At 34.5% G+C, this 23660-nt stretch overlaps 1 protein-coding gene across 1 annotated transcript in view; it reads right to left on the reverse strand.

Annotated features, from left to right (window-relative positions):
• Window positions 1-23660, reverse strand: part of LOC116463107 (androglobin) — a 183641-nt gene that overhangs the window by 89801 nt on the left and 70180 nt on the right. Inside the window, exons 11-13 of the mRNA XM_032146070.2 lie at window positions 18739-18913; window positions 17220-17310; window positions 8458-8587 (exon numbers count right to left, since the gene is read on the reverse strand). Of these exons, the coding sequence (XP_032001961.1) occupies window positions 8458-8587; window positions 17220-17310; window positions 18739-18913 (396 nt within the window). The remainder of the gene's footprint in view (window positions 1-8457; window positions 8588-17219; window positions 17311-18738; window positions 18914-23660) is intronic.

Consider the following 23660-nt stretch of genomic DNA (forward strand, 5'->3'; position numbering starts at 1 on the left):
ACAGTCTAGCCTCTGTGGAACCAGATTTCAGGCTTGTTTCCAAGGACACACATTCTAGACCCAATCCTGCAGACGCAAGTGCCAGGGTTGCCCACCTGCTGATCTAGGCACTAGACCAGCCTGTTCGAGGAATACAGTAACAAACCTGCCTGTGGGCAACCTGCCAGGAATCTCTAGATGATCTGACTGGTGAAGGGCTTTCCCAGACAAGGCCAGTCTGCAAATATTAGAATAATTTACTACTCTTAAATTTACAGACACCAACCCATGGTTACAAGGATCAAGAACAGTAATGGAAACATGACCCCACCAAAAGAACAAAATAAAGCACCAAAAGCCAGCTCTAATGAAATAGAGATTTATAATCTGCCTGACAAAGAATGTGAAATGATTGTTTTAAGGAAACTCAGTGAACTTCAAAAATAGCAAAACACAATTAAGTGCTATCTGGAAAACAATGAACAACTAAGACAAGAAATTTAACAAAGAGGTTGGAATTATTTTAATAAACAGAAATTCTAGAGGTGAAAATTACAATGAAGGAAACGAAATTAAAAATGCAAGAGAAGGTCGACAGCAGAATTAATCAAGCAGACAAGTAAAAGAAAGAAACTGTGAAATTGAAGACAGGCTATTGGAAAATATGCACTCAAAGGAGGAAAAAAGAAAAGGAATGAAAAAGGACTACGTGGTTTATGGGGCAGTATCAAAAGAGCAAATATTTGAGTGATAGGAGTTCACAAAAGACAAGAGAGAGACAAAGGAGTAGAAACTTACTTAAAGAAATAATAGCAGAAAACTTCTCAAATCTGGGGAAAGTTATATATATCCAGGTAGAGGAAGGTAGAAGGTCTTCAAAATCAGATTTAATCCAAATAATACTATGCACCAAGACATACTGTAATCAAACTGTAAAAAATCAAAGACAAAGAGAGGGTTCTGAAAGCAGCAAGAGAAATGAAGCAAATAAGGAGTTATAATTTCTCAGCAAATTTCTTAGTAGAAACCTCACAGGCCTGAAGAGAATGGAATAATATATTAAAGGTACTGAAGAAAAATAATACTAAGAATACTGTACTTTAAAAAGATGTCCTTCAAAACTGAAGTGGAGATAAAAACTTTCCCAAGCAAACAAAAGCTGAGGGTATTCATCACCACAAGATCTGTTTTACGAGAAATACTATAGGGAATTCTTCAAGCTGAAAGAAAAGAATGGTAATCAGTAACATTAAAAAATGAGAGTATAAAACTCACTGGTAAAAGTAAGTACATAGTCAAATTCAGAATACTCGAATACTGTAATGGTGATGTTTGAATCACTTATATCTTTAGTATGAAGGTTAAAATTACTAAAATAATAGTAATTGCAATAATTTGTCAAGGGATATACAATATAAGAGATTGTAAATTGTTACATCAAAAACATAAACCATAAGAGAGACAGAGTAAAAGTGTAGAGTTTTTGTATGTGATCAAAGTTAAGTTGCTATCAGCTTAGAATATGCTGTTACAGCCATAAGATGTTTTAGGTAAGCCTCATGGTATTCATAAAGTTACAACCTATAGTAGATACACAAAATCAAAGCAAACCACTAAAAACATAACCTAATCACAAAGGAAAACAGAAGAGAAGAAAGAAACAGAGGATCTACAAAACAACCAGAAAAAAATTAATGAAATAACAGTAGCAACTGCTTACCTACCAATAATCATCTTGAATGTAAATGGATTAGATTCTCCAATCAAAAGGCATAGAGTGGCAGAATGTATTTAAAAAACAAAGACTCAACTATATACTGCCTACAGGAGACTTACTTCACCTTAAAGACACATATAGACTGAAAATAAAAAGATGGGAAAGGATATTCCATGCAAAAGTAAGGCAAAAGAGAGCAGGGATGGCTATATTTATATCAAATAAAATAGACTTTAAGTCAAAAATGGTAAAAAAAAAAAAAAAAGAGACAAATAAGGTTATTTCATAATGATAAAGGTGTCAATTTCTTAACAGGATATAATAATTATAAATATGTATGCATCCAACATCAGAGCACCTAAATGTATAAAGCAATATTAATAGATCTAAAGAGGGAGAGAGACTGCAATACAATCATAGTTGGAGTCTTCAGTACTCCTCTTTCATCAAAGGATAGCTCATCCAGACAAAAAATCAAAAGAAAACATCAGACTTAAACTATACTTTAGATCAAATGGACCTAACAGATATATACAGAACATTGCATCTAGCAGCAGTGGAATACACATTCTTCTCAAGCTCACAAGGAACATTCTCCAGGATATTCATATGTTAGGCCACAAAGCAAGTCTTAACAAATTAAAGAAGATAGAAATAATATAACTACCTTTTATAACTACAATGGAATGAGCCTAAAAATCAACAACAGGAGGCATTTCAGAAAATTCACAAATACATAGAAACTAAACAATGTGCTTCTGAACAAGATATTAAGAAGGAAATTTTTAGAATATCTTGAGACAAATGAAAATTGACACAGTAACATATCGAAATTTATAGGATGCAGTAAATGAAGCTCTAAGAGGGAAATTTAAAGAAGAATTTCAAATTTAAAACCTAATGTTACACCTCAGGGAACTAGAAAAAAAAGAAAGCAAACTAAACCCAAAATTAGTAGAAGAAAGGAAATAATAAAGCTCAGAACAGAAATAAACAAGTAAAAAAAAAACAAACAAACACTAAGTTGATTTTTGAAAAGATAAACAAAACTGACAAACCTTTTGCTAGACTAATTAAGAAAAAGGAGAAAAGATTCAAACAAAATCAGAAATAAAAAAGGAAGCATTACAAATGATGCTGCAGAAATACAAAGAATCCTAAGAAACTACTATGTATAATTATATGACAACCAATTGGATAACCTAGAAGAAACAAATTTCTAGACATATACAAATTACCAAGACTGAATCATAAAAAATATAAAATCTGAACAGAACACTGTAAGCAAGGGGATTACATTAGTGATAAAAACTGTGGCTTATGTCTGTAATCCCAGCACTTTGGGAGGCTGAGGCAGGTGGATGATGAGGTCAAGAGATCAAAACCATCCTGGCCAACATGGTGAAATCCCATCTCTACTAAAAATACAAAAATTAGCTGGGTGTGGTGGCATGTGCTTGTAGCCCCAACTACTCGAGAGGCTGAAGCAGGAGAATCACTTGAACCCAGGAGGCAGAGGTTGCAGTGACCCGAGATTGCACCACTGCACTCCAGCCTGGCCACAGAGCAAGACTCCATCTGAAAAAAAACCAAAAAACTGTCCCATGTTGGCCAGGTGCAATGCTTATGCCTGTAATTACAGAACTTTGGGAGGCCAAGGCAGGAGGATTGAAGCCAAGAGTTTGAGACTAGCCTAGGCAACATAGCAAGACCCCATTTGTAATTTTTTTTTTTAATTAACCAAGTGTGGTGGTGCATGCCTGTAGTAACAGCTACTTGGGGGAGGGTAAGGCAGGAAGATTGCTTGAGTCCAGGAGTTCAAGGCTGCTGTTAAGTTATGATCATGCCACTGCACTCCAGCCTTGGCAACAGGGAAAGACCCTATATCTTAAAATAAAAAGTCTCCTACCAAAGAAAAGTCCAGGACCTTATGGCTTCACTGCTGAATTCTACCAAACATTTAAAGAATAATTAATACCATCCTTCTAAAACTCTTCCAAAAAATCTGACCAAGAGAAAATACTTTCAAACTAATTATACAGGGCAAGCATTATCTTGATACCAAAGCTGGACAAGGACACTATAAGAAAATAAACCTTAGGTCAATATCCCTGATGAACATACATGCAAAAATCCTTAACAAAATACTAGTAAACATAATTCAACAGAGCATTAAAAAGATCATTTACCATGATTAAGTGGGATTTTTCCCAGAGATGCAAGGATGGTTTGACATATGCAAATCTACAAGTATGATATACCACATTAAAAGAATAAAAGACAAAAACCATGCAATCATGTGAATAGATGTAAAAACAGCATTTCACAAAATTCAACATCCTTTTATGATAAAAAACCTCTCAACTGACAACTAATATAAAGAATGTACTTCAACACAATAAAGGCCATATATGACAAACTCATAGCTAACATACTCAACAGTGAAAAGTTGAAAGCTTTACTTCTAAGATCAGGAGTAAGACAAGGAAAATAACCACTTCTATTCAACATATCACCTAAAGTCCTAGCTAGAGCAATTAGGCAAAATAAAGAAAAGGCACTCAAATTGGAAAGAAAGAAGCTAAATTTCTCCTCTTTTCAGATAATACAATTATATATAGAACCCCTTAAAACCCCATTAAAAATCCTGTTAGATCTAATATATAAACTCAATAAAGTTTCAGGATACAAAATCGACATACAAAAAAACAAAAATAGAAATCAGTAAAATAATTCCATTTACAATAACTACCAAAACATATTTAGGAATAAATTGAACTAAGGAGGTACCTATATTCTGAATACTACAAAATAAAACATTGATGAAATAAAATAAGACTCAAATAAATGGAAAGATGTCCCATGTTCATGAATTGAAAGAATTCATATTGTTAAAATGGCTGTACTAGCCAAAGCAATGTACAGATTCAATGTAATCTATCAACATTCTGATGAGATTTTTCACAGATACATTAAAAACATCCTAAAATCCACGTGAAACCACAAAAGACCCTAAATAGCTAAAGCAAAAGAACAAAGCAGGAGGCATCACACTACCTGACTTCAAAATACACTACAAAGTTATAGTAACCCAAACAGCATGTACCACCATAAAAATAGACCAGTGGAACAGAGTAGAGAGTCAAAAATAAATTCAAGCTATTATGGTTGAAAAAGATTGACAAGAACACACAACGGAAGAAAGGAGAGTCTCTTCAGTAAATGATGTTGGGATATCCATTTACAAAAGAGGAAAGTCACCTCATACCATATACAAAAATTAACTCAAAATGATTAAGAACTTAACTGTAAGACCTGAATGTATGCTGAATGTATGAAACTATTAGAAGAAAACATAAGGGCTAAGCTCCAAGAACTTGGCCTGGGCAACAAGTTTTAAGAAATAATCCCTAAAGCACAGGCAACAATCGCAAACAGACAGAAGGAATTACATCAAACTAATTTTTTTTTTTTTTTGCACAGCAAAGGAAACAATTATAAGGAGACAATCTATAGAATGGGAGAAAATATTTGTAAATCATACATCTGATAAGAGGTTAATATTCAAAACATATAAGGAACTCAAACAACTCATCAACAAGGAAACAACCCAACTGAAAAATAAGCAAAGAATCTGAATAGGCATTTCTCAGGAGAAGACATACAAATGGCCAACAAACATGTTTTAAAAAATGCTCAACATCACTAATCATCAGAGGAACATAAATTAAGACCACAATGAGATATCACTTCACACCTGTTAAAATGGCTGTTCTCGAGAAGACAAAAGATAAGTGTTAGTAAGAATGTGGAAATAAGGGAAACCTTGTTTATTGCTGGTGAGAAGGTAGAATGGTGCAGCCACTGTGGAAAACAGTATGGAGGTTGAAAAAAAAAAAAAAGAAACTAAAAATAGGGTAATCGTGATCCAGCAATCCTACTTCTGAGGGTGTATCCAAAGGAAATGAAATCAGTATGTCAAAGAACAAAGAGATACCTGCCTTCCCATCTTCGTTATAGCATTATTCACAAAGCCAAAATATGAAATCAAACTAATTGTCCATCCACAGATGAATGAATAAGGAAAATATGGTATATATACAAAATAGAATACTATTCAGCCTTTAAAAAGAAGGAAACTTTATCATTTGCAATAACTAGGATAAACCTGGAGGACGTTATGTGAAGTTAAATAAGCCAGACACAGAAAAATAGATACCACATAATCTCACTTACATGTGGAATCTAACACAGTTGAACTCATAGAAGTGGAGAGTAGAATGGTAGTTACCAGGAGCTGGGTGTGGGTGATTGGGAAAATACTGGTCAAAGGATTCAAAGTTTCAGTTAGTAGAGATAAATTCAAGAGATCTGATTTACAACATGGGGCCTATAGTTAATGTATTCTTGAAAATTGCTAAGACAGAAGATTTTAGTGTTCTCACAACAAAAAGTGAAAGGAACGTGAAGTAAGACATAATTAGCTCAATTTAGTTATTCAGCTATATATATATTTCAAAACATCATGTTTTACACTATAAATATATACAATTTTTTGTCAATTAAAAATAAATTTAAAAAAGACAAGATTGAAAAGATAAACTTAGAACATATGAAATACATGTCTAATAAAGAATAAGTCTCCATATTTCACAAAGAATATCTATGAATTGGTAAAACAGGAACATACAACCCAAATGGAAATTAGGCAAAAGACATAAGCAGGCATTGCACACAGCAGCACAAACAGAAATGGCAGTAAATTTATACAAAGATGTTCAGTCACAATAACAATCATTTCAGTGGAAAAGCAAAATGAACTACTTTTTCTTACCAATCTGATTGGCAAAATTTTTAAAAAACCTCTACACACTCCATGTGGCTATAAGGAAACATTCATACAACATGAGTGTAATCTTACCAGGTATATTTAGCGATAATTATTTTAAAATTCCAGTAGAATTTTGTTGACCAAACAATCCCACTACACATACAAATTCATTCATAGCAGTATTATTTATAATAGCAAAAGATTAAAATCAAACCAAGATTCAATCTATAGAGATTGATAGAAATAAACTATGGTTCATTTACATAATAAAAAATTATGAAGCTTTAAGAATGAACAGACTCTTTAGGTATAGATTGAAATTATCTCCAGCATATATTAAGTATTTTTAAGATTATTTAATTTTAAGTAGAAAAAAAGGAAGTTGTGAAATATTGTGTGTGTGTTTCTTTGCATTTACATTAAAAAATCCTGAAAGTCTCCTACAGAGGGCAGAATGGTGAAAATGGGATGGAGAGGTACATAAATGGAGGCAAAATATCTTTACATTTGTTTTACATTGGAAAGCTAAGCGTCCTACTGATCAAGGTCATTGTCAAGGTCTGATTTTTCAAATTCCAAAAATTGCAACCTCAGGCATCTATGGGTTAATGTATCAATAAATTATGCATTTATAATAAATAATAAAATACAATTTTATACCCACCACATTAGCAAACATCATACAGTACCAAATGCTGTCATAAAGAAAACTCTTGGTGTTGACAGGTGTGGGTATTACTACACCCATTTGGAAAATGGTTTGGCATTTTATGGTAAGGTCAAGCAGGTGAGTGAATGCCCTATTAACTAGACTCCTAGATTCATATCCTACAACAGGGTTTCCTAATATGATATCCAATGAAGCTCATAGTTAAATTTCACAAATCCATTAATGTGGGTGGTTAGAAAGACATTACATGTTTGACTGACACTCAGCATTTTTTTTTTCAATTACCAATATGTCAATACAAGCAAGTAGTCACAATGTTGAGAGCAGTAACTGTGACCCTATCTACAAAATGTCACAATATTTCACATTATATTATAGTTGTTGCAAATATCTTACAAGAATATGTAAGCTGATTACTGCTTTGAAATTACAGCAAGTATTAGACCTACTGCTGTATTTCATGTGGTCATATCTCCCCGTCTACAGATACTCCTGTGACCTATATAGCTAGGTAACTATAGCAACTATGCTTAGTAGTCATTCAACCACCAAATAGTGAAGTTATATGTTCTCTCACAGTGCTAATTATGTTCCTTATCAATAATTCTCAGTTAATTAATATGGAGAAAACGATGAGTTGTTTTCAATGTGTTAGAGTTTTAAAAAATTGTTAAGGGGAGCCATAGCACGTAAAGGGTTATGAACCCTGAAACTAAAGAAACTCTTGTACCTGTTTCAAGGGACATTTGAGAAAAATCATGGTACCGCTGCTTACAATAGTAAGAAACAAGAAGCAAGAATAGTAAGTAAGAGTATTTCTTACAATAGTAAGAAGCAAGAAGCAACTAATATAGCCACTAACACTGTGATAGATTAAAAACCATTTGTAGCATAATATTATACAGTAAATACCATTGGTTAGTGAAATGAACCGAACATGAAACAAAAGGGAGGAATCTCACAAACAAGATGTTATGTTATAATTGGCAAAATGAGAAAAGTCTGAAGTTGTTTAATACCCAAATCTGAGTGGCAGACAGAAAATACAACCAAGAAGAAACACATGGGACTTCTATAGCAGATGACGATTCCATTTTCTAACTTAGGTTATAGATACAGAAGATATTTATTTTAACACTATTCTTTATACTGTTCAGATCCTTGTTATATATTCTTTTGTATGTATAGTATGTTTCACAATGTAAAGAAAAAATCTTGTATCATTAAGAGTTGGGCCAACAGTAAGAGTAACATAGTCACCTGAGATGTAGCTTTTGTTATTTGACTCAAGTCTGTCTGGCTATGTGTTGCAGTTTCATCAGTTTCACTGACGGAAGATAAATCAGATCCTGGACGTATTCCTTTCTTAATTAAAGAGCGCACAAAATGCCTAAAAGGAAAACAAAACCCCAAACTTCTGTTATTTTGATCTTCTGTTTAAAGTTATTAATAAATAACTGCATTTTTGTCAACAATAGAAAGTTCTGATTGTGTTCTATTTGTCATTCTCATTCTTTTACTACCAATAATGTCTTTTACCTCATGTTAAAACATTGAATGACTTTCTATGCTACTAAAAATATTGTATATTAGTCAGCAAATTGATGTAAAAATTCTAGAACACTATTTGTTTTAAAGCTTTGATGGTCATCTTTGGATTTTGATGATCAAAACAGAAATTTGATATGTGGAATTGATTTAATTAAATATCAGAGTGATGTATCAGTGAAACAGAACTAAGAGTCAGAAATTTAATTAGGAGTCTTGAGCACTTAAGTTTATAACTGTGACATTCATACCAGCTACCCAAGCATATAGTCTTCCTTTCAAATAATTGGTTGATATGACTCAAAATTGCCCTTGCCATCGCTAGAATTTTATAGGTTCGCAAAGACATTTTTGTAGTATATGTATTTTTTTAAGTAAGTGTGTTTCAAAGATAAAATTAAATTCCATGTATATAGACTTCATCAACTTGGATATTTTTTCCAGTTAGTGTTCTGTAAAAATTCACTCGTAACTAAACTTCTCTGATTTACACAAAACTGCCACTAGAGGGTAGCACAAACTTGGTTGTGAGTCTCCAATTCTACCAGACATGGCCAGGAGCCAAGAATGGGTAAACCTGGAGTGTTGCTACAAAGACAGCGTTCCTACGATAGAAAGTTGTGATAGCAGTCACTTTCAAAGGCTCACTAAAAAACAGGCTTGCTCTTATGTTGACCTGAGACAGCAAAGCAGGACAAGGGGCATATCTATCACGTAGGATGAAATGCCATTCACATATCTCTGATTTGGCTCTGTCAGAGATGAATATGTAAATGAACTAATAACAGATTCAAGCAGTGAATAGATTAGTTGAATCCAATCAGGTGATGAAGCCACCTGTATCTAGGTATTAGAATTTCATGTACTTTAATCAAGTAATACAGCTGAAAGAAGATAAAAGGGAAACGTAAGTAACTCAAGGAATTTAGGTTATGAAACTAACCCATTTGGGGTCCCTATTGGCATAGAGATTCTAAAAGGCTGGCTATGACTATTCAAATTATAAGAAAATTTGTCCTTGAGGTCTGCAGTTCTATTTCTTACAACCCACAAAATCTCTGATATGCAAACTCAACTAGCTGAGAGATAAACAAAAATTATTTTGAATAACAAAATCATCATCTTAGTGAGTGTGGTGGTTAATTGGCACCTAAGTGCCATCTTGACTGGCTTGAGGGCTGCCTAGGTGACTAGTAAAACATCATTTCTTGGTGTGTCTGTGAAAGTGCTTCCAGAGGAGATTGGCGTGTGAGTCGGTGGATTGAGAGAAGATCCACCCTCAATGTAGATGGGTGCCATCAAATTACGTGGAGACCTGGGCAGAAGAAAATGGCAGAGGAAAGGTGAATTCACTTTCTGTCCTGGAGCTGGGATGCCCTTCTTCTCCCACCCTTAGACATCAGAAGTCCAGGGCTTCTGCCCTTCGGACTCTGGGACTTGCACCAACAATTCCCTGGGTTCTCGTACCTTTGTCTTCAGACTGAGAGTTACACCATCAGCTTCCTGGGCTCTGAGGCCTTTAGATTTGGACTGAACCACACGCTACTGACCTCCCTGGTTCCCCAGCTTGCAGACAGCTTATCTTGAGTCTTCTCAGCTTCCATAACCAGTGAGCCGATTCCTTTAATGAACCTCCTGTCATATATCTATATTTGTATCTTTATCTATATCTATGTCGATGTCTATATTCCACATTCATTCAGTCTCTCTGGAGAACCCTGACTAAAACAGTGGGTAGCTTAAGCATAATATTAATCAGAAATCATGAAGCACTAACATTTTTATGTGAATTTTAGAAAAATTCTTTGTGTGACTAAATGTTTGTGTTCCTCCAAAATTCGTACGTTGAAACCTGATCACCAATGTGATGGTATTTGGAGGTTGAAGGTAGAGCCCTCATGACTGGCATTACAATCCTTACAAAAGAGACCACAGAGAGAGATCTTTTGCCCTTTCCACCCTGTGAGGCTATAGAGGAAAAGGAAGCCATCTATGAAAGTGAGCCCACACCAGACACCAAATCTGCCAGTGCCTTGATCTTGGACTTCCAGTTTTCAGAACTGTGAGAAATAAATTTCCGTTGTTTATAAGCCGCCCAGTCTATGGTATTTTTGTTATAGCAGCCCAAACAGACTAAGATACTATGTGTGAGTTTTTATAATATATGAAATAATTTAGCATGTTATATAATTTACAAATTAGGCCTTTAAATATATAGCTTCATATTTAATTTCAGCTATATGCTTAAGTTAAAAGGCATTGGAAAATTTTGGTTTGTAAACACAAAAAGTATGTATAGGAAAAATTAAATGTCTACAAATACATGATTTTGATTATTTGACTTTTTGTAATGATTTAAATACTTGTGAAGACTTTTTCTCGTATCATTTTTGGCTTTTAAAATGCTTGAAGAGAAAACTAGTTAAGTTGTAAATGCAATGTAAAATATTTAAATAAATTTAGCTAATTTATTTTAAGTGTTTATAGAGATTACTACATTGATTTATTAGAAATTACAACACAAATTTTATGCTGGGCATGGTGGAACATGTCTGTAGTCCCAACTACTCGGGAGACTGAGGCAAGAGGCACCACTTGAACTCAGGAGTTTGAGACCAGCGGGGTAACAGAGCAAGACCCCATCTCAAAAAACAAAACAAAACAAAACCCCAAAAGTTTGAGGAAAAAACTAGATTTATTAATTTGCAACAATAACCAAATTTTAAAACGAAAGTAGCAGGAAATTTTTTTTCTGGTTATAAAGCTGTCCTGCATGGCTTGACATTGCCAACTGCCAATATTTGTCTAGTAGTACTGTGCAGTGCTCCCTCCCTACCCACTTTTCAATGTTCAATTGTCGATACATAGAACTGACAAAGCCTTAAAGGTAAAATATTTGAAGAATATCTCTAGTATTATAAACTTAAATAGAATAAATAAAAGTGTAAATTAACTGCTTGTGATGTAAAGAGTATCTAAAAGTAGGAAAACACAATGAACACGGTACAGATCTAAATTTCGACTGCTTTTCTCTTATCAGCTTATATTCCTATCATAGATTATAGTCTATCCAAGAGAAGGCTAAAACCATATTTAATGGCCATTATATGTGTGACCGATGGCACAGACCATTCAATAATTTTAATAAAGTTTTATTGAAGCTTAAAATACGTGTTTAAATGTTCTTAAACAATGAATGTACACTTGCTGAAATATCACAAAGTAAACATGGTCATATCACCATTATTCAGATCAAGCGTTTTTCATATTATTAGCAATCCACAAACCCTGCCAGAGGCATGTCCCAATCATGGCCAAGACTCCTCACCACAGATAATCACATTGGTTGCGTCCAACACCATATATTGCTTTTTAAAATTTTTCGTTTCTTACTGTATATTAATAGGATAACTGAAAACTAACCATGTAATTTGTGTACCAGACTTCTTTGGTCTAAATTTTGTGAGCGTATGTGCGATTCATCCATATTGCTTTGTATAGCAGCCTTTATTTCACTTTTATTGCATTATATTATTGCATTATATTTGTCTTTGGTTTTACTATGATGTGTCTAGCTGCAGTTTTCTTTGTGTTTATATTACTTAGTCTTTTTAGGACTTCCTGAATCTTGACTTAAACTTTTCCCTTTAGGGATTCTTTTGGCCATTAAGATTTGATTTTTTAATTATTTCCAAATCTCTTTATCTTCTACTTCTGAGAACCACTGGCAAGTACATTGGTGATGTTCAATGTGTCTCATAGGTCTTAACTGTACTTTTTTTTTCCCATTTTTTTGTCTCCATGCTTTAGTCTGGATATTATCTTCTAATCTATTTTCAACTTTGCTTATTCTGCTTTAGTCTGTATCTAATGTGTTCTTAAGCACATCTATTGAGTTCTGGGTCTTAGTCATTATACTCCTTGCTTCTAGAATTTCTATTTTATTTTTTAAACCACTTTACATACTTTCTTTTTTATATTTTTACCACTCCATTGAAGGATAATTGAAGTACAATTAACTGCACAAATTCAAAGTGTAAATTTGCTAGTCTTTGATATATGTGTATAACCATGTATTAGGCACTTATTGCTGCATTAAAAATTACCACAATTTTAATGGCAACCATCATACCCTGCACTCATATCATCCAATACACCAGTTATTGCTATTTGTAAAGTTCATGGTCACTTCTGATTCAGTGAAAACTTCAGACCCAACTTCACAGTCTTTCTTTCTATCCCTATGGTCGTGTTCAAATATTAGTGAATTTGGGTTCCTCTTCCACCTCCTTCCCCCTTTCTCTTCATTGTTCTTCATTGTCTTTTCTGTTGTATTTAGTCTTTTTTTTTTCCTAAGAGTGACACACCCGTTTTTCCATGTTACTATGACAATCATTTAATCTTGTAATTTAATTAGCTGGTAATAACCGAAAATATTCATCAGTGCTAATGATTAAAGTAGGTAATGATTAAAGATGCTTTTTTGTTGTTCTGAAACAATAGCCAAATCTGTAAAGCCAGACAGATTTTCCCATCAGCACAATTACTAGAAACAAGAAAAAAAATTAGAGTAGTTCTAAATGTGAAATACACCAAGCCTCTCTGGCTCTCTTCTGTCTCCAGGCAATATCCCAACTTCTTATCACCACCTTTAATCTCTCACCAGCTTGCACTCTTATATTGTCTACTACTTTTAGGAACATAATTTGAGCAGCTGTGACATCTCACCAAAGCAGTAAAACAGACAATGTGAAAGATAAAAGTGAGGGCATTTTTCAATAGTATCTTTGTTTTACATATAATATTTTCATATCACTTTATTTTTGCAGTCAGAGTTTTCATTGATTAATAAACTTTTCCTCACAAAAACAGTGCCCTTGATAGTTAATCCTCTGTGTCCCTTCAATCCTTTATTTAAATATCCTTGGGATAAGGGGGCTCATTTAATTTTTTTTTTAAGTTTTATGATGGTAAAGAACTTCAAAGAAATTTGAAGTAGGCCTTATTTCAACCAATTCAAAATTTATCTTAAAATAAGTATTTCTGGCTGGACACTGTGGCTCACACCTGTAATCCCAGCACATTGGGAGGCCAAGGCAGGTGGATCATTTGAGGTCAGGAGATAGAGACCAGCCTGGCCAACATGGTGAAACCCCATCTCGACAAAAAATACAAAAATTAGCTGGGTGTGGTGGCACACACCTGTAATCCCAGCTACTTGGGAGGCTGATGCAGGAGAATCTTGAACCTGGGAGGCAGAGGTTGCAGTGAGCCAAGATTGCTCTATTGCACTCTAGCCTGGGCAGCAGAGCAGACTCTATCTCGGAAAAAAAAAAAAAAATATTTCTTACTATGAAAGGGAACTTAAGAAATACTGCTTTTGAATAATCACTGCAATGACACAAATTTTAGTATATTTGTCATCAAAGCATACATTTTTATTTATTAAATAAAATTGATTTAAAAGGTTGAAACGCTTTAACTATCATATTAGGACAATTACATTCAACTGGTCTTCTCCATAGGGCAAAGAAAATGCCACTTAGTTATGTTGTATTATATAAATGGATGAACTTTTCATTTTAATCTATGAATAGTAATATAGGTTAAAACAATAAAAACTAAAAATAATATAATAATACTGTTATAGTAAAATGCTATAATTATGGACAGGTCACTTGTTCCTTTTAATATTTAGAAGAAACTTATGCAATGATGAAAATGTTCACTTAGAACATTTCACTACAGAGAACGTAAAGTGTTGCTAATGCAACTAAGGAAATTAATTTTTAATTTTTTATAATATTAATTAACTTAAAAAATTTTACATAGCCACATGTGCCTAGTGCCTACCATACAGGAAATAACATAATTTTAAATACTGAATAACTTAGGTGCTTCAAAATATTTTCAATTCAATTAATATTTACTTAATACCTATGATTTCCAAGTTACTATGTTAAATATCCAATTGTTACAATGTAGATACAAAGCCCATATGCTAACCGTTAATGTCTTTATTATAAGTATATACAAGCCAATGTTAACTAATTCAAAAAATTTGGTGGTTACTCATTACACCCAGAAAATTAGAAACAAATTTGGAGAAGGGAAGGCTATTGGAAGCAGACAATATTAAGAACTGATAAAGACATCATTAGTACTATGAAAGCAAAATTAAAACTACAACTAAGCCAATCACTGAAACAAAGCCCTGGAAAAGCCAGTAGTCTCAGGTCATTGAATGTTAGGGTCATTGTTCCTCAAAGTCCTTGAGGTCCCTCTGTTAGAAGACAGTATAGTAATAAAGCTAAGTATGATTCATCCAGGAAGCAAGGAAGCCTTTGAGTATGCTCTGCTTAAGAAGGAAAGACATTATTTAATATATTAATAATGTGTATATTACAAGTGGTTAATATAGTCCAAATTTTGACTAAATTAATGACACTGTTGATAACATTGCATTGCATTTCTATTATATTGCAGTATCAGTTAGGACAGTTTGTGTCCAAGTGACAGAAGGCTAATTCATAGTAGCTTTAATAAGAATAGAAATTCCATTGGCTTTTGTAACTGAAATGTCCAGTGGGACTGGAAAATAACTTACATAGTATTCTTTTACACATCTAGAAACCTAAAAATAAGAGAACGGAGTGGTGCATATATAATTGTTGTCAAATATTTGAAGATTTTTCATGTAGATAGGGAATAAAAAAAGCTGCAGTGTATTATTTTAGGAGCTTTATATATTATTCCTTTTAGGGGAAGAACTGGATTAATTTCCAAAACACATCGACAGAACACACTACTTGCTAGATGAAGGGGAAGGAAGGTGCTATGGTCTGAAGGTGTGTATACACTTTCTCCATCAAATTTATATGTTGAGATCCTAAACCCTGAAATAATGGTATTAAGAGGTGAGGCCTTTGGGAGGTGACTCAGCCGGCATGCATGGCATTAGTGTCCTTGTAAAAGGCACCCCAGAGAGCTCATTCACCCCTTCCACTAGGTGAGTACACAGTGAGAAGATGCCATGCATGAGGAAGCAGATCCTTGCCAGAAACTGATTCTGTTGGCATGCAGTTCTTGGACTTCCCAGCCTCTAGAAGTAGGAGAGAGAAATTTTTTGTTGTTTACAAGCCACAAGTCTATGGTATTTTGTTATAGCAGCCCAAACAGGCTAAGACAGAAAATGGATGCTAACAAGTGGGATTGCTGCTATAATAACTACCTAAAAGTGTGGAAGCAGCTTTGGAACTGGGTAATAAAGGCTGGAAGAGTTTTGAGGTACATGCTAAAGAAAGCCTACATTGCCATGAATGGACCTTTAAAGATGATTCTGGAAAGGGCCCAAAAAGGAAAGAGGAGAGCTATAGAGAAAGCCTCAATCTTCTTAGAAAATACATACGTGTCTGTGAACTGAATTCTGGTAGAAATATGGATAGTAAAGGCCATTTTGATGAAGTCTGAAATGGAAATGAGGAACACGTTATTGGGCCATGGAGGAAAAGCCACCCTTGTTAGGCAAAGACTTTGGCTGAATTTTCTGTGTTCCAATGTTTTGCAGAAGGTGGAACTTGTGAGCGGTGAAATTAAATATTGGATTGAGGAAATTTCTAAGCAAAGTGTTGAAAGCGCGGCGTGGCTTCTCTTGACTCCTTATAGTAAAATGCTAGAAAAAAGAAATAGATTTGGACAATTCTTAGCCTATCCATATTGGGAAAAATGAGAAAGCCTATTGGAAAGAGAACAAGGAAGATGTGGAAACCACTTCCACACTTTCAGATATTTGTTACAGCCGCACCCTACTTCTCTGTACCAAAGTCCGTATTTGTTTGCTTGGGCTGCCGTAACAAAATACCACAGGCTAGGTGGCTTCCATAGGAGAAATCTATTTTCTCACATTTCTGGAGACTGGAAGTCTGAGACCCGTTAGGATGGGTGCCAGCAGGGTTTGTTTCTTATGAAGACTCTCCTTCCTGCCTGCCAACAGCTGCCTTCTCTGTGTGCTCACGTAGCCTTTCCACTGTGTATGTGCCTGGAGAGAGAGAGCGAGACTGAGAGAGAGAGAGCACTCTCTGCTGTCTCTCCTCACAAGGTCACTAATCCTCTCAGATCAGTACCCCCGCCTTATCACTCATTTCACCTTAATTGCTTTCTTAGAGGCCTTACCTCCAAATGCAGCCACACTGGCAAGTCAGAACTTTAACCTATGAATTTGGTGGGCATACAAACATTCAGCTCATAACACACACAAGAAATTAGTAAAAACTATTTGTTAATTAAGTGGATTAATGTAACTACAAGCTATAAAAGGTCAAGAAAATGTCCTTTTAAAGTTTTTACATGTATTTGGCCTTATTTTAAAATTACTATTCTTCAAAATGCTCCCATTTGGTGTTATCTTTAACCAGAAACATCACAAAATATTTAGTAACAAGGCACATTTGTGCGGAAGAATGTTATGTACTTACGTTTCTGTTGGAATTGTAAATGGAGTCATTCTATAATTCAAAAATGGACTTGAAATCTCAAGGAACTGTTCAGGCTTCTTTACTATTAACTCTAAAAAGTAGCAGTTAGAAAGTATGATGTACATTTAAAAAAGTCTTTCAGGATTGCATACAGAATTTAACATTTAATACAGTACTGGCTAGATTAACTATTTACTCAGCAAATTTCAATAGTGTGAAATAGGAATGTAAAACCATACATAAAGCTTTTATTGAAAGAGTTTATAGATCTTTCCAGTATTCAATTTCTTGTGTCTGCTCTTCGATTTCTTTCCAGATTATGTGAAACAAGTCTCAATGGAGAAAGTTAGCAATGTCTTATAGAATTATTACTTGGTATTTGCTGCTATTTCAAGTACAGGGATGAGTTTCTATAAAAGTCTTTTACTAAAAAAAAAGTTCCCTTAGTTAACCTCTGTAACACAATTGCTTAGGATATAAGGAGGAAATGTGAACTAACATATGAATATGGCAGTGGAAGAACAAAAACTGTAGCAAAGGTCATGAGGTAAAAAGAAAGCAGCAGATCAGGAGAGGATTTGTGGATATTCCTAAAGGAGTCTGAGGCTGATCTAGAAGAAAGAAATTCTCAATGAATAAAGGACACAGCACGTGCATTACTATTGTGAACAATGAAATTAAACATTAGGGGTGATTATTAGGAAAAAGAAAAGAGACTAGGACATGGAATACATAAATTTTCTTTGACTGTTCTGTGCCCATTTTCTGTTAATTTTTAATTTAGAAAGACAATTATGTGAAGAGCCTCTAGGTAGGACGCTGACATTACAGCATCTTACCAATTGTTATATTTTTAACCCCAGTTTATAAAAGAGTGTTTACTTACATAGAATTACACAGCAATCAGTAGCAAAATCAGAAATTACCTACATGTTCACTATTTTTCCTTTCATTCAACTATTCCTTGATGCCCTGAATGAATAACTGTTTTAAGAAGCCTTACGAATTTAAACAAAATATGACATTTTAAAATAAAGGATTTTGTTTTCCTTTCAAGTGTCAAATGGATGCTGGTCTTTGGTTCAAGAAACAATAAAGGAGAAGATAGAAGGAAGGGAGGGAAGGAGACAAGGAAGGAAGGAGGGACAGAGAGAGGGATGGAGGGAGGAAGAAGGAAGGAAGGAAGGAAAAAGCAAACAAACAAAAAACTGAGAAGTTTTTGTAACCCTAAAAGCAGTGCACTTTGCTACAAACTACTTTTCTATCACACTAATAATAACAATGCCATAACTCAAAGAATGACCTTGATATATGTGGTCAAGTCAGATATTAAACAAACTTCTTAGCTTCTGAGATGTGAAGAATTAATCCTTTAAAAATAAAATTTTGGCATAAAATTAAACATAGGCTTTAGAAGCAATGTTGGGTGATTTACCTTGACATATATCTTTCACCACAAATGAAACTGTTAGACTTTCATACATTAATTAGAAGGATTTGAAGATGATGCGATACATACCTTGAGCTTCATCTGTTATAACAGTTTCCTTTTTTTGACGAATGAGTTTCCAGGGAGGTACAGGAGGTGGTTTTGGTGGTGCTACCAGAGGACAAGACCTACTTCTAGTCACCAGCACAGGATGGCTACAGATGTGGGAAAGCCCATATTCTCTAAGTTTCTCAGCAGAATCTGCCTAAAACATGGAAAGTAGATTGAAAAGCCTTATCCTCCGTTTAAAACAATGCTTTTTCCAATATAAAAATACTATCGCCAACAGAGCAATATGGTGGTAGTAAGAAAAAAAATCACCCAATATCTCTACCTCTCTTAATATAAGCATTATCATTTGTATTTCTTTCCATCTTTTAAATTTTCTGGAGCCCTGTTTCTTTATTTACAAAATGAGAGATTGGAACTAGAATACACTTTTCAGTTCTAAAAGCTTAAGGTTGAATGAGATTGCACAAAATCTTAGCACACAAGTTAGTCCAAAATTAATCAGCCATTATTTTTACACGTTAATGCTTTAACACTAGTGCTTAACATGTAAATTTAAAAAAACTAGCCATTGCTACCTAATTTTTTTGAAGGCTCCTTTCTTGAGTGTGTTCAGTGGTAAGTGGCTGTCTTGTCTACACTTTACCCCTCTTCCTCTAACAACGTGTTCCTCCAGAGAAGATACCCATGATTACACATGATTACAATCAAGGAGTTGCCCAGGCAGATACTTCTCATATTCTAATGTTAGATCTCCTGAAGCCTGTCTGCTTTGGAATAATTCAGAATAATAGCTAAGTAGAACTTACGTTACTGATTTATGGCTGAACCATGACAAAGGAAATAAAAAAGTATGTGAATGTTAAAGTGATATATACTATAGCCAAATTCTGGCATTCACAGCTTACTTTGACATTTAAAGTAAAATAAAATGAAATATTAACTACATTCAACTCAATTTTGATTGATTTTGTCAATAACTATTTTTCTTCCTAATTATGTTGTCTCAATGATTTCTACGCAATAGTCACAATCCAGATTGCAAATTTACAAAACAGACCCTTAAATTAGAACTTATCAGCCTATTCCAAATTATTACTTCAACTGGAAACTGCCTTGCTCTCCTGACTCTGCTGTAGAGCTCATTCTTCCCCGAGGTAGGAGACCCATGAGATAGGAGAGTCCTTCCCAAGATCAGGATAATAATTTTAAGAAGGAGTTAATCAGTGCACTAGTGAGTCCAGCAGAGTGGCTTAAAATATTGCAAATATTCAAAATACAGACAACAGTGATGCAATTGTTGTTAAGTCACCAAATTAAGAAATGGAGGAAACTGTCATTTTCTTTTTATCCCTTTGGTATATTTTAGCAACTTACTAAAAAATTTCAGAAAACTCTGGAATTACGTCTTAGAGTGCCTTAAAAAACTTTTTCATAGATGTTCTAAGATCTAAATCTTTTTCTATAACTTGAACCCTGTCAAGTTTTAAGTTTCCATGAGTCAAGCCAAGACCTGAAACTGTTTCTTTCAATGGAAAGAAAATGCACTGGTATAGTAGTTATAAAAGGTGAATTACTGTAAAAGTTACATTTGAATAATATCCAAAATAGAAGTCAAACTCAAAGTAGTATTTAAAAGTTGAATAAGTTCAAGATATTTTACTAGTCATAATTTTTGGTCTACATATGTTAATTTCTTCCTGCCATTGCAACAAATTTTAGTCTAAAACCACTTTTTTTTTTTTTAAACTGTAGAGCATTAGAAAATAAAATGATTTAAAGCATTTGGAAATGTAAAGGACTGGTCCAAATAACAAATTCCAGTATTAGCACCTATTTATAATTTGAATAATCTGCCAAAGTACTAATATGATTTTGGCACAAGAAATTTAAATACAATTCTACATACTTCGTTTTATTTTCAATGTACTACACAATACTTCTGATTCATGTAAAGTAATGCTATTAATAATAGTTACAGTTCGATGCTGAGAAAGTTTGTTCAAGGGTTTCAAAGTTCCTTGGGTTACAATTAGGGGAAGAGGGAGATTTACAATAGTGCCTGAAACACTGAGTTTTTCATAGGCACTCAATATACATACACTGCATAATTCATGTGTAAGACTTAAATTAGAATTTTCCTTTCCTAAGACCCTTTCACTCTTTTTACTTCAGCTCACTTCAAACATTCTAAAAGATGCAACAGTTGGATTTGGGCAGGTGAAAGAGACTTTATTAAAACTCCCAGATCTATATAAAACTAAAACCATTAAAATACCCAAAAGGAGAAAGAAGTTGGATAATGTGATTTATAACATCTTGCTCCTTCCCGAGTTTTGTTCTTGATTTTCTTGTATTTTTTACCACTTCTTTAAATAAATGTAAGTTCTTGGTTTTATTTTACCTGCTGATCTTACTGTCTTTGAGGCTGTAACTTTTAGCAATGTACTCCATTTAACAAAATTTCATTAAGAATGTGTCCCAGATATCCTGGTATGTTGTGTCTTTGTTCTCATTGGTTTCAAAGAACATCTTTATTTCTGCCTTCATTTCGTTATGTACCCAGTAGTTGTTCAGGAGCAGGTTGTTCAGTTTCCATGTAGTTGAGCGGTTTTGAGTGAGTTTGTTAATCCTGAGTTCTAGTTTGATTGCACTGTGGTCTGAGAGACAGTTTGTTATAATTTCTGTTCTTTTACATTTGCTGAGGAGTGCTTTACTTCTGACTGTGTGGTCAATTTTGGAATAGGTGTGGTGTGGTGCTGAAAAAAATGTATATTTTGTTGATTTGGGGTGGAGAGTTCTGTGGATATCTATCAGGTCCGCTTGGTGCAGAGCTGAGTTCAATTCCTGGGTATCCTTGTTAACTTTCTGTCTCGTTGATCTGTCTAATGTTGACAGTGGGGTGTTAAAGTCTCCCATTATTATTGTGTGGGAGTCTAAGTCTTTTTGTAGGTCACTCAGGACTTGCTTTATGAATCTGGGTGCTCCTGTGTTGGGTGCATATATATTTAGGATAGTTAGCTCTTCTTATTGAATTGATCCCTTTACCATTATGTAATGGCCTTCTTTGTCTCTTTCGATTTTTGCTGGTTTAAAGTCTGTTTTATCAGAGACTAGGATTGCAACCCCTGCCTTTTTTTGTTTTCCATTTGCTTGGTATATCTTCCTCCATCCCTTTATTCTGAGCCTATGTGTGTCTCTGCACGTGAGATGGGTTTCCTGAATACAGCACACTGATGGGTCTTGACTCTTTATCCAATTTGCCAGTCTGTGTCTTTTAATCGGAGCATTTAAAGTAGGAGAGATCCAAAATTGACACCCTAACATCACAATTAAAAGAACTAGAAAAGCAAGAGCAAACACACTCAAAAGCTAGCAGAAGGCTAGAAATAACTAAAATCTGAGCAGAACTGAAGGAAATAGAGACACAAAAAACCCTTCAAAAAAATTAATGAATCCAGGAGCTGGTTTTTTGAAAAGATCAACAAAACTGATAGACTGCTAGCAAGACTAGTAAAAGAGAGAAGAATCAAATAGATGCAATAAAAAATGATAAAGGGGATATCAACACCAATCCCACAGAAATACAAACTACCATCAGAGAATACTACAAACACCTCTACACAAATAAACTAGAAAATCTAGAAGAAATGGATAAATTCCTCGACACATACACCCTCCCAAGACTAAACCAGGAAGAAGTTGAATCTCTGAATAGACCAATAACAGGTTCTGAAATTGTGGCAATAATCAATAGCTTACCAACCAAAAAGAGTCCAGGACCAGATGGATTCACAGCCGAATTCTACCAGAGGTATGAAGAGGAACTGGTACCATTCCTTCTGAAACTATTCCAATCAATAGAAAAAGAGGGAATCCTCCCTAACTCATTTTATGAGGCCAGCATCATCCTGATACCAAAGCCTGGCAGAGACACAACCAAAACAGAGAATTTTAGACCAATATCCTTGATGAACATTGATGCAAAAATCCTCAATAAAATACTGGCAAACTGAATCCAGCAGCACATCAAAAAGCTTATCCACCATGATCAAGTGGGCTTCATCCCTGGGATGCAAGGCTGGTTTAACATATGCAAATCAATAAATGTAATCCAGCATATAAACAGAACCAAAGACAAAAACCACATGATTATCTCAATAGATGCAGAAAAGGCCTTTGACAAAATTCAACAACCTTCATGCTAAAAACTCTCAATAAATCAGGTATTAATGGGACATATCTCAAAATAATAAGAGCTATCTATGACAAACCCACAGCCAATATCATACTGAATGGGCAAAAACTGGAAGCATTCCCTTTGAAATCTGGCACAAGACAGGGACGCCCTCTCTCACCACTCCTATTCAACATAGTGTTAGAAGTTCTGGCCAGGGCAATTAGGCAGGAGAAGGAAATAAAGGGTATTCAATTAGGAAAAGAGGAAGTCAAATTGTCCCTGTTTTCAGATGACATGATTGTATATCTACAAAACCCCATTGTCTCAGCCCAAAATCTCCTTAAGGTGATAAGCAACTTCAGCAAAGTCTCAGGATACAAAATCAATGTACAAAAACCACAAGCATTCTTGTACACCAATCACAGACAAAGAGAGAGCCAAATCATGAGTGAACTCCCATTCACAATTGCTTCAAAGAGAATAAAATACCTAGGAATCCAACTTACAAGGGATGTGAAGGACCTCTTCAAGGAGAACTACAAACCACTGCTCAATAAAATAAAAGAGGATACAAACAAATGGAAGAACATTCCATGCTCATGGGTTGGAAGAATCAATATCGTGAAAATGGCCATACTGCCCAAGGTAATTTATAGATTCAATGCCATCCCCATCAAGCTACCAATGACTTTCTTTACAGAATTGGAAAAAACTACTTTAAAATTCATATGGAACCAAAAAAGAGCCCGCATTGCCAAGTCAA

Source organism: Hylobates moloch, unplaced genomic scaffold, assembly GCF_009828535.3.
Source record: "Hylobates moloch isolate HMO894 unplaced genomic scaffold, HMol_V3 SCAFFOLD_27, whole genome shotgun sequence".
Classification (NCBI taxonomy): Eukaryota; Metazoa; Chordata; class Mammalia; order Primates; family Hylobatidae; genus Hylobates; species Hylobates moloch.